The 11,579-nt window shown below is 67.8% G+C and overlaps 2 protein-coding genes across 2 annotated transcripts; one reads left to right on the top strand and one right to left on the bottom strand.

The window, feature by feature from the left end:
- Positions 1-4,557: 4,557 nt before the first annotated feature.
- H696_05167 (hypothetical protein) lies at positions 4,558-8,245 on the bottom strand (the record flags this gene model as incomplete). The annotated part of the gene is made up of 8 exons (XM_009499023.1): positions 4,558-4,677; positions 4,885-5,233; positions 5,368-6,876; positions 7,027-7,071; positions 7,226-7,320; positions 7,417-7,775; positions 7,913-7,928; positions 8,102-8,245. 8 exons carry the CDS (start codon positions 8,243-8,245, stop codon positions 4,558-4,560), a joined length of 2,637 nt encoding a protein of 878 aa, XP_009497298.1.
- A 1,133-nt stretch (positions 8,246-9,378) lies between these two features.
- Positions 9,379-11,579, top strand: H696_05168 (hypothetical protein; the record flags this gene model as incomplete). Its single annotated transcript, XM_009499024.1, has 2 exons — positions 9,379-11,308; positions 11,450-11,579. 2 exons carry the CDS (start codon positions 9,379-9,381, stop codon positions 11,536-11,538), a joined length of 2,019 nt encoding a protein of 672 aa, XP_009497299.1. The 3' UTR covers positions 11,539-11,579.

The following is an 11,579-nucleotide window of genomic DNA, read 5'->3' on the forward strand; positions in this document are numbered from 1 at the left end:
GGGGGGGGGGGGCAGCAGAAGGGATCCATGGTCAGATGGAAGGGCGGCGACACCTGACTGGGGGAGAGCGAGGCAGAAATGCCGGAGGAGGGGGGAGGGGAGGCAAGGGGCGCAGACAGCCAGACAACGCACGCGCTCAGTGGTAAGGACCTCCATGACAGCATTCCGGCGCTTGGCGGCGCGTGTCTCCTCTGGCGAGAGCGCCGACTGTGACGGGGCATCTGACTCGATGTCCAGCGCCTCGGAGCTGCCGTTCAGCGTCGATGGGGCCGGCGTCGGAAGGGACGCCGGGGTATCGACCCGAACAATCTTCACAGCCGGGGGGGGAGCCATGATGGGATCTATCTGAGTGGGCAATCGGGGCAGGGGTCAGGCGCAGGCGAGGGGAGGGAAGGCAAGGTGAGGGGCAGCTTGCTATGCTGGCGCATTGGTAGACTGGTACACGCATGTGTGTGTGTGTGTGTGTGCGTGGAGGAGAGGGGGAAGGGGGAGAGAGAGAGAGAGAGGGAGAGAGAGAAGGAGAGAGAGAGGGAGAGAGAGAGGGAGAGAGAGGGGGGGAGAGAGAGGAAGAAGGAGATGGGGGGAACACGCACGAGGGGACGCACGGGATCGCGCGCGCGCGCGCACTAAGGCTCACACGGAGAGGCGAAGGGAGCAGGGGAGGTCCGGAAGCAGGAGGGGAGGACCGATCGGCGGCGGCGGCAGCGGCGGCGGCGGCGGCGGCAGCAGCAGCAGCGAGGGAGATGGGACCCCAAACGCAAAAGACGAGGAGCTGCGAGGGCAAGGGCGAGCGAACAACGTGCGAGGGGAGGAGGCAGGGTGCGAGGCGCGGCGCGAGCGGCGGGGAGGGAGGGGAGGAGGGGGGGGGAGAAAGTATGTTGGCCCAACCGGCGGGGCCGGTCCGGGAGGAGCCGCGGGGCCCCTTTTGTCGGCGAGCGAGACCGGGCGGAGGAGCGGCCACAGGAGGCATGCAGAGAGAGAGAAAGAGAGGGCGCCTGCCCACTGTCCCTCGGCGCCCGGCCGCCGACCAAGGATGCCCGGCATGGGTCTAGGCGAGGCCCCGCGCGCGAGAGAGAAAAAAAAACACAGCAACTCCGAGTCAATCAGCGGGAACAAAGGGCGGGGCATCATCGCCCGTCGTCCGTCCGCCCCCTCCCCCCGTTTCCCGCTCCTGCCCCCCCCCCCCGCCCCCACTCGCGGCGTTGTGCCCTCCGGCCGATGAAAGTCCAAACAACCTGCGAGCGGGGGGATCGTACCGCGCACGCCAGCCATGGGGCGCGTGCGCGCGCGCCCGGGGGCGAGAGCGAGAGAGGGAGGGGGGACCAACGGCCCCGGAGCGACCCCGGGGCCTGGCGAACGTGCACCAAAAAAAAAAAGCCTGCCGCCCAACGGCGGTCGCCGTAGCAAAGGGGGTTGGGCGGACGAGCGAGACGCCGAAGTCCCGGGGCGCGCGGACGACGGCAGCCCCAGCGCAGGCCCCCGCCCGCGCCCCGGAGGCCCGGCAATCCCCCGGCCGGGCCTAGGGGCACGGTCGGGGAACGCGGGGACCTCGAGGGGTCGGACGGGCGGGCGTGAACCGGAACGGCGACGGCGCGGTGTCCAGGCGGGTAGGGGGTCCGCGAGCCCGGCCCCACTTGGCGGGGATCGTGCCAGGGCCAGGCGATCTGTGCACAGGGGTGGCCCGAACATGCCCGGCCCCTCGCCCCCCCGCCCCCCCCCCCTCTGAGCCCCCCCCCGGGAACGGGGCCCAGGTCCGAAAGCATGGTCGTCTGGGCGCACATTCAGTCCCGGACAGGGGCAGAGAGGGGGAGAACATGTGCTTCGCCGGACGAAACGTTGTCCCGGCCCATGCCCCAACGCACTTCTCGTCAGTTTCCGAGCAAAAGGCGCGTTTGGTGCGTCTCTCCGCCGGGCGCCAAAGCGCACGCAGTAGGTGGCCATGCAGGCCGGCCATCCGCCGGGTGTGCGCCAGGCCAGCGGGGAGGCGGGGGGGGGGGGGGGGAGGCCGGGCCACACCGGCGACCAGTCAGAGGATGCCGGAAGTGATGGTAGCCTGACGCCGGCCGTGTTGGCGTCCGTCCTCCGTCGCGGGGTGGGCGCGCGTCTGAGCTCGCCTCTTGAGGCGCGCGGGGTATGTGCGCCAGGGCAGGCCGACGGATGAAATGAAAATGCGAAATGCCTGTTGCAGTTGATGGTGTGCGCCGCGCTCGAACAAGACCGAGCAACGGGGCAGGGGCGCTGGAAACCACGGCGGAGGATGGTTGAGGCAAAAAAAAACAAAAAAAACATCGGACACTATTAACATCCGAGTGGGGACCCGCCTGAGGTCGGGGCCGTGGTGGGGTGGAAAACGCGGGGGCGCAAGGACCTGGCCGTGACCCGACCACTGGAGAGATCGCCGGCCGCAGGGGCATCCGCGCCACGGGTACGCACCGGGGCGCGCGGCCACCTATGTGTCCGTGAGTTCGCTAGTGCATGAGCGGCGGGGCCACCGGCGCCGGCACGAAGACACATGCTGTGATTGTTTGTTGTTGTTTTTTTCCTTTGGCACAATTAGGGATTTTGCGCGCCCGGTCCGACTGCGACCCGGGGCAAGTGAGGAGACCTGAAGCCGGCCAGTGCGGCGCACGAGATGACACACCTGCCCAAGGCCGCCGCCGCCGCCGCCGCCGCCGCCCCCGGGCCCAGGCCCGCCGAGCTGCAGCCGGGCCGCCAGGCGCGTGCGCGCGCGCGCGCGCGCCGGCGCGCACGAGCCCGCATCTGTGTGCCCCCTCATTCGGTCTGGGTGTTTGGTTTTGTTGAGATGCGACACTGTGCGCATGCGTGCTGGGCCAAAATGCATATATTGCCCGGCCATACGGGCCCCCATGTTCCCCGCCGCGGGGAACACCCACCGCCCCGGCTTCGCGGGAGCGCCTCCACTGCACCTGCCTGCGTGTGAGGCAGAGGGGCCGGCGCGGGGGCGGGGGCCGGGGCCCGGACATTCCTCCCCCACCGACGGGCAGGGGGGCGGCAGGGCGGGGCTCTCCCATGCGATGGGCCCCGAAGAGATGCACCCGCTGCCGTGCCCCCCCCCCCCCCCCCCCCCGGCCCCTCCAGTGGGTGCGCACGCCCTCGGGGCACACTTCGAGGGGCGGTTTTTCTCCGGGGGGCGCTTGGCTCTCCTGCCTTGGCACCGGGACGCCGGCCGCGGCCTGACATGCCGGCATGCGAAAGCTCCCTGCTACAAGGGCCCGTCTCTCGGGCCAGTGGGCCGGCACCGGCACCGGCACCGGCAAATGCAGGTGCCGGCATGGGCCGCGGCATTTTCCGCCCGTCCGCGCAGAGGCCCAGGCGGGGGGCAGCAGCGCAGGGGGGAGGGGGGTGGGGGCGCGGGATATGGGGGCCCACCAGGCCCTGCAATGACGACCCCCGTACCGGGCTGCCGATGGGGTCCTCACCTCGGCCGAGTGTGCGGGAGAAAGCGTTTAAGCCCCTGAATATCGCCAGCACGACCCCTGAGACACACTCAGACGGAGATACACACACACACACACACTCACGCACGCGCTCGTGCGCACCTTCGGTCGCTCCCTCACAGCATGCACTCCTGTGAGAGGTCCCCCCGCCCGCCCTCCCCCCGTGGCTGGTATGCGGGAACTCTCAAGAACGCCTGTTGTCCGCCCGGCCAGGGAATCCCATGCTCGCATTGCGCGGCTGCGCGGCCCGAGCACGCTAAAAGCCAGCCCGAGAAGAATGCCCGCCCGGGGCAAGAGAGAGGCCCATGGAGGGGGACGCCCATATCCGGCAGCAGGGCAGCGAGCCCGGCCTGAAGAGAGCGAGGGAGCGGGAAGAGCCCGCCGGAGAACGAGAAAGTGGCCAGACACCCGGGGGCCGAAGCCCCATACCGAGGCGGGGCGGCACAGAAAACGCGGATGAATGCGAACAAAACGCGATCCCATTTCGGGTGAGAGTCCCTCCCCGGTGGCCTTTCGGAGGGAGGGGAAAGCGAGGAAATACGCCGAGAACCCCATGGACCAAGGGACGCCCGGGGCGAAGCGACACACCAGGGCACAAAACTTGACATGCCCAGGCTTACACACGCACGCGCGCGCACCCCTTCTCGTGCAGACGCGAGCACGCCTCGGAGCCCGAGAATCTTGTCCCAGACATCCTCCCCCCACTCCCTCCGTCCCCCCGAAGACAGTGGCGGGGTGCCAGGAGGCCGAGAACCAGGGACATGATGGAGTCAGACGTGGGTATACTAATGTGCACCCCCTGCCTGGGGCCCACTGCGGCCAGGAATGGGCCCATCGAAATGGTCCGGCATGACTTGCACGTGGTGTCGCCATGTCACATGCACGAAATATCCCCCGATCCTACATTTCAGGGGAGAAATAGGTATATTTAAATAATCAAAAGAGGAAGGACAAGATCGGGGGGAGATGGGGGCGGGGAGGGGGGTCCATACTTCCTCCGTATGGCTGTGCTGGGAGATGCCTCTACCCAACGGGACCGGAAGCGCAGAGGCAGCAACGGCAGCAACGGCAGCACCACGATGGAGGCATGGGGCCGATTTCAGAAAAGCTGCGCGTCCCGCTGCAGCAGGATGGCGTTGATATCCGGCGAGAGGGGGATGGCATTGATGGCCACGAACGGCACAAGCTGGTTGTGAAGCGACCGGATGTGGCTCAGGTACTGTGGCAGTATGCATAGACATGCCCATCATGCATATGGACCACAGCGAGGTTGGAGGAGATGGGGCCATGGGTGTGGTGGGGGCACATACGGGCGCGCGCGCGCGCGTGCGTGTGGTTAGGAAAGATGGGCCTCACATGGCAGAAGGGCGGCAGCCAAGGAATCGGGCAGTTGGACGCCTGAATTCAGGGAGGGGGGAGCACGCACGCTTTGCAGAGCCGGGTCCGGACGCCCGGTCAGCTGGAAGTACTTCTTGGCCAACAGGTTGCTGGTCAGACTAACAAGCGACGGCATGTGACGAGAGATGAAGGGGTTCTTCGAGGCGACGAGGGCCGCGTCCGAGAGGCGCAGTCGACTGGCCGCATCGGCGGTTGAGTCCTGCGTGGGCAGGGCAATCGGCGAGAATGGCACCGTCTCCAGGAGCCCGAGCGCCCCATCGAGGTTGCCCTCGCGCTCCAGGTTGAAGACGCTGCTGATGGACACCAGGTGCTGCAAGGTGGCGATGCGGTCGGTGAGCTCCGCGCTGCGGCTCAGCCGGCTGAGAGTCTCGATGACGCTGCGAACAATCAGACAGGTAGACAGGGGTCAGCCAAAAGAGGGGAGCGGAAAGAGAGAGAGAGAGAGACGCCGAAGAGGACAGGGGAAGAGAAGAGGAAGGCCACAAATGGCCGCAAAGGACCCGCGACGCACCCTCGCGCCTCGGCCAGAGTCTCCTCGGGCACGGCATTCAGGTCACCCAGCAGCAGGCACATGAGGTCCACCGTGCGCACGAAGTCCCCGGCAAGATAGGCCAGGCGCACGGCCAGGTCCAGACGGCCCTGAAGCTGGGCCGTCTGCGACGCGGCCGACGCCAGACGGTACGCCATGACCGCGCGGCTGGGCGCCCCGCCAGTGGTCCCGACCGTCATCGGGTCCAGGAACAGCTCGCCATACTTCTCGATGAGGCCGACAGTCCCGCGATCCGGCAGGCCGGCCGGCGCGTCGCCAAGGAACTGCTCGATCAGGTGCGGATGCCGCACCAGCAGCACCTGCAGGAAGTTCAGGCAGATCTGCTCCTCGCCGGGCCCGGCCCCGGCGGCCAGACGCCCCGGGGCCGCGCGCTCCCCGGTCCCCAGGGAAATGAGCAGCAGGTAGAAGAACGACAGCTCCGGCAGATCACGGAAGATCCCGCTCGACAGGTACCCCATCAGCATGCCGGCAAAGTCCAGGGCCATCTCGGCCGAGGGGAGTCGGGCTCCGGCCACGGCCGGGCCGGACCCATTGGTCCTGCCGGCCCCCGGGGCCGGGACCAACACCGACCCGGAGCCCGCCCCGCCGAAGGCCGACGACGTGGCTCCGAGCACCGACTGGCCGAGGGCCGCGCTGGCCCACGATGAAGCCAAGGCACCGTGCGCCGGGCTGCCATCGGGCCGATGGGCACCGCCGTCACCGGTGGCGGCCGTCGCCGCCGGGGCCCGCTCCAGAAGCCCATGGTACACCAGGCACACGGCCAGATGGAAGGCATCATCCAGGTGCCCGGGCGTGGACCACAGGTAGTCCACCGCCTGCGGGAAGAGACCACACAGGAGCAGCACCTGCAGGTAGTTGGTCGGGTTGACGCCGTGGTCGCTGAAATGGTCGGCCCCCACACGCAGGACACGCTTTTGCAATGCCGCCAGAGATGGCAAGGCGGTCTCCTTTCGGATCATGGCCAGCTGCAGCCACAGGTAGTCTTCGGTGGTGGCGATGACCCCCGGGCTGAGGCTGGTGTCCAGCTGGCAAATCAGCCGGTAAACCGCCGTCCGGAAGACATCGCGCTGGGGCCGGCGGGCGAATTGCTGCTGGGCCAGCCCCTGCGAGTCGCGCGACAACTGCCGCAGACGCCCGCCAGCGGTCGAGGCGCCTCCGGCCGTCTGCCCGGCAGAATGGATGTACTCGTGGAGGAGCCCGGCGAACTCCGGCTCCTCGCGGACCAGCGGCGCACAGGCGGGGCTCCGCACATAGGCCTCGGCCAGGTCGAACTTGCCGCACCGCAGCAGGTAGTAGATCTGCGGCCAGAAGAATTCCCCGCCCTCCTGCTCCAGCGACGGCAGAATCGACACGTCGGTGGCCACCAGCGACCGAACAAACGCCCGGACCAGATGGTCGAAGCCCAATTCACCCCCGGGCAGGGTCTGCCGGAGGGTCTCATCCAGGCACCGGCGGATGTACTCGCAGTACCTGTGCGCCGCAGGAACGCAGGCGGGAAATGCGCGGACAAACGGCGCGCGCGCGCGTAGTCGACCATGGGCGGGTCAGCGGGCGGCTTGGGGAGAGGGGAAAGGGAAAACCAAGAGGGATGGTCAGGGGCCCAGGACCGAGCGAGCGTACTTCTTCTCCAGGAAGGTCAGAGCAGCCGAGACCAAGTATACCGGCCTGTGTGTGGAGGGCGGAGGGGGGGGGGGGGAGAGAGAGAGAGAGAGAGACCGTGATAAGGCGTCAGCAAAGTCCGCGCGGCAGCCGGAAAGGGATGGAGGAAGGAGGAAGATGCGGTCAAGGGGCGGCAGTCCCGGGGAGACATCGAGCGCACGAGAAGATGGAGTAGTCTTTGCCCGCCAGCTCGGGCGGGGCAATCTCCCCGGTCAGGAAGGCCACCAATTCCCAGATGTTGACAATGCGGTCGCCCTGGAGCGGGGGGGGGGGGGGGGGGGAAGAGTTTCCGGGAGGGTAAGCATGGGAGCAAGCGAAGGGGAGGCCATGGGGAGGCGCGGCTCAGCGCACCTTCTCCGACTTCAGGGAGTCGTGCACACTCAGGGCCATGGGGAAGGGGGTCCGCGAGATCCGATGGTTGGTCAGCTGGGTGATGGCACGCGAGTAGTGAGTCACCATGCGGAAGCCATTCGGGCCGCCAGGACCGGCTCCGGTGGCGGCCGAACCGCCAGCCACGAAAGCCGACTGCGAGAAGACCCCACAAGAGCCGGCCAGCGAGTTGGACAGGTCCCGGGTCAGGTCAGACCCAGTGAGGGACAGTCCTGGGCCAAAGGAGCCGGTGCCAGTCCGGGAGCCGGCAACGCGAGCGCCTGGCGCCTCGCTGCCGGTGGCCACAGGCCGGAAGAGCAGCAGCTTGCTGTCGGCCCAGTCTGACATGTGGAAGCGAGATGTCAGGGCAGGGTGGAAGCTGTAAGAGAAAAGCCATATATATAAATGGTGTGTGTGTGTGTGTGTGTGTGTGTGTGCGCGCGCGCGGGTACGCGTGTGGCTGTGCGAGTTGTCGCACCCAGCTCGATGTCCAGCTGAAGAAGGAGGCAAACTGGACAACATGGTGACAGGGGTGACAGCGGCGGCAGGGACAGCACATGCGTCAATACTGGTGGCAAGATGCACGCCCAATTGGTCGGACAACAGGGCGACAAGCGGCCAGCGACAGCCGAGATGGCGGCCAAATATGCAGCAAAGGGACACGCACGGAGGACGAATCACGCTGCAGGATGGAAAGGGGACGCTTGACCGAGTGTTCCCGGCGCAGGACATCGCTAGCGCTATTCTGCGCCTCATCACGGAGCCGCTCCAGCCGGTAGCCGGTCTTCACGGGGGCACTGTGCCCGGACATGGCGGACACTGGCGGATGGAAGGGGAAGAGAGAGAGAGAAAGAGCGCGTGTAAGGAAAAGGATGGGGAGACGAAGGCAGCTTTTGCTGTTACTGTTCTCGAGCGACCCCTCACTCGGACCACAGGGAGTGCAGAGAAGGGACTCGAATCGGCGCGCACACCGGGGCGGAGCAAGGAGAGAGAGAGAGACAGAGACAGAGACAGAGAGGCGCACTAAAAAGGGAAGGACAGGCGGGAGGGGACGGGAAGGAGAGCAGACAAGCGGGCAAGAGCGCCGGCTGGAGAGAGGAAGAGGCGCAAGCAGCAATGGAGGAAAGAGGGGGGGAGGGAGGTGGGTACATGTCTGCCCGGACCAGGGCCGGAAGTGGGGCCTCGGAAAAGGCCCTGGCTTTCACCCACTGAAGCCACTCGAGGGGGGGGGGGGGGGGAAAGCAAGAGACAAAGAGACGAAGAGAGTGTCGTTGTGAATGAGCCCGAGACAGGGTCCCAGGAGAAGGAGGCCGAGGCCGAGAGGTAAACCCCCGGCAGCGCTCTCCGTCGCCAATTGGCGGGCTCCATGCACAACGCCACGCTTATCACCCCAACACGACACCGGCCGGCGCGGCGGGGGGGCGATGTGGCGTGGCCGCGCGCTCGCGTCGTTTCCCCGCCCCCGCCCCCCGCCGGCAGGGTCTAGCATCTAGGTAGGGCCAGTAGTCCACTTCGTTGGCAGCTATCGACACCCAGCTCCCGCCGGAGGAGCGCGCATGGTCGTGTGCGTGGGTGTCTGCCAATTTCGCCGGATCGCGCACGCGCGTCCCGACGCCCCCCCCCCCCCCCAAGACCCACAACCGCCCACCAAAAGGCACCGGCAAACAAAAAAAAACAAAGCAAAAACCAGAAACGAACCGCACAACCAAAAAAAAGGCCACCACCCCCCCCCCCCCCCCCCCCCCCCCCCCCCCCCCCCGCTCCTCCCCCCCCCCCCCCTACCACCAACACCAACACCACACTCGCACATCCCTGCCTGCCGACTGGAAGAAAAGGAGCCCGCCTTCCTCCTCCCCTTCCCTCTTGGCCCTCTGTCCGGACCTCCCTTCCTCTTTCTTCGGATCCATTTCCCCTTTTCACATCATGGGAGCGCTGGACGCCGGGATGTGCTTGGATCCGCCCGGTGCGGATGCCACCACGCCGGCCGACCATGACGAACACCACTCCCACCACCAGTCGCAGCTTGCCTCATTGCGCCATGCCCAGGGCCTCGCGCGCAGCATGCGCTACGTCCCGTGGGCCGATACCCGCGAGTGGCAGGCCACCTACCACCAGCTTTACAGCTCGACGCCGTGGGCACGGGCGGCCGGGGTGGCGCGTGTGCGCACCTGGGCCGCACGCCTGCCGCGACTCCCGCCGGCCGTCGAATCGACAGCCCAGTTCGTGGAGCTGCTGGATCGCTGCACCGAGCGAGAGGGCGCCAATGCGCCCATGCCGGGGCTCTGTCAGACCGGCGCGCTGCCATCGCCGGCTCTGGCCCAAGCCGGGTCCCTGCGACTGGCCCTCTCGCTGGCGGTCATTCGCTTTGTCAATGGCATTGTGGACCCAGCGCAGAAGGGCGGCTTTGCCGGCTCCATTGCCATGATCGCCGAGCGCCTGGAGCTGCCCCAGGTGTTCATCGACATCCGGCATGAGGCCACCCATGGGAACACCCTGCCGACGCTGCCGATGCTGGTCAGTGCCGCCGGACAGGCGCTCACTTGGCTCCGCTCGTACTACTGGGAGCCGCAGCAGGAGGCCATTGCCTCGGCCCTGGCTGGGCTGGACCTGGTGTTGGATCAGTATTTCGAGGCGGCGGCGAGTCAGGCGCGTGATGCGGCGGCGCAGCAGGAACGCCGTCAGCAGCAGGAGCTCCAGGCTCTGCGCCAGGCCTTCGGTCGGGGCCGGGCTTTGGCCCGGCAGGAGGCTTCTGGAGATTCGGCGGCCGCCCAGCCGCCGGCCTCCTCGCCCTCCGGCACTGACAACCCGTCGGAGGGCACCCCGGCCTTCCCGACGGATTACGCCTCCTTCCGGTCCATCCTGCAAAAGACGGTCCCCTGCACCATCCCCCTGGATTCGGGCAATGTGCTGGCGGTCATTCGCCGGCTGCAGAGTGACCTGCGAAAGGCCTACCGGTCGCGGCAGAAGCACGGGCCGCGGGTGAACTCGCCAGCCACGGCCGCCGTGGCCGCCTGGCCAGTGGCCCTGCGTGCCTTGCAGAGCCACTGGCCCAACTTCCCGTACCAGGCGCTGGGGGCCTTCCTCAAGGTGCTGGAGTCTGGCCTGGACCTGGCCGAGACCCCGGTCGATGTGTCCCCGGCTAGCCGGCCTGTCGGGTCCAATCCCGATGAGTCCCTGGCCGGGGAGATCCTCGGCGTGCTGGTGGCATTTGTGGGGGCCGATACCGGGCCGGCGGCGCAGGCGCTACTGGGCCGCGCTGTGGCCCTGGCCCGGAGTCCCCCGACGGCCACTGGCGGTGACGGAGGCGCCCGCTTCCGCGGGGACCTGGCCGCTCTGCTGGCTCAGGTGGCCACTCTGGCCGGGACCGGCACACACCGTGCTTTGGCCACTCAGGCACAGGAACTGCTCGGGCAAATGCCCGCCCTCGAGCCCGCTGGAAGCGCCCCATCGCAGAGCTCCTCCACTCGGCCGGATGTCGTCAGTCGGGCCATCAGCTCGCAACTAAGCCGCCTTGCGGCCTTGGAGGCCCGGCTACCGGGGACCATGTCGGCGCCGGGGGCCCGGGCACCGGCTGTCCCGGATACCCCCGCCCCAACGCCGGCCAGCTCGAGCCCGGTGGTTATGGCATCGCCGCGCGGCCTTTGGGAGGAGGTGCCCGACTGGCAGCCGGCTCCGCTGGGCAGCTGCTCGGGCTTTTTCGACAGCGCCACCATGTTCGATCTACCGGCTCACTGTTCGGACTTTTGGCGACAAGTGGACGCCGAGCGGGCCGCTGCCGCTGCTGCCGCCGCCGCCGCCGCCGCTGCTGCTGCTGCTGCTGGCGATGCCACTGCCGCCATCGCCCCCAGAATCGACCCCTCGTGCACCTCCACTGGTACGTCCATGGTGCTTGCTCCGGTTGCACTCCGACGGGCGAGTGGGGCGCACTTCTTTTCTTTTTTTTTCCCCTCGACCTCCGCCTCTCCCCCGACCCGGGCCCGCATTTGCCCTGGCTCTGACCGACATCCCCATTCAGACTCGGAGTCCCGACACCGGAGCACGTCGCCGCGGACCGAGACTGCCGGCCCGAAGCCTGTGGCAGTAAGGTCGATCGACCTGCTGTGATGGAACTCCACATTGATGGAGCCCTCATTGCTTCCCCCCCC

Source organism: Fonticula alba (genome assembly GCF_000388065.1).
Source record: "Fonticula alba strain ATCC 38817 unplaced genomic scaffold supercont2.9, whole genome shotgun sequence".
In the NCBI taxonomy this organism is placed as follows: domain Eukaryota; order Rotosphaerida; family Fonticulaceae; genus Fonticula; species Fonticula alba.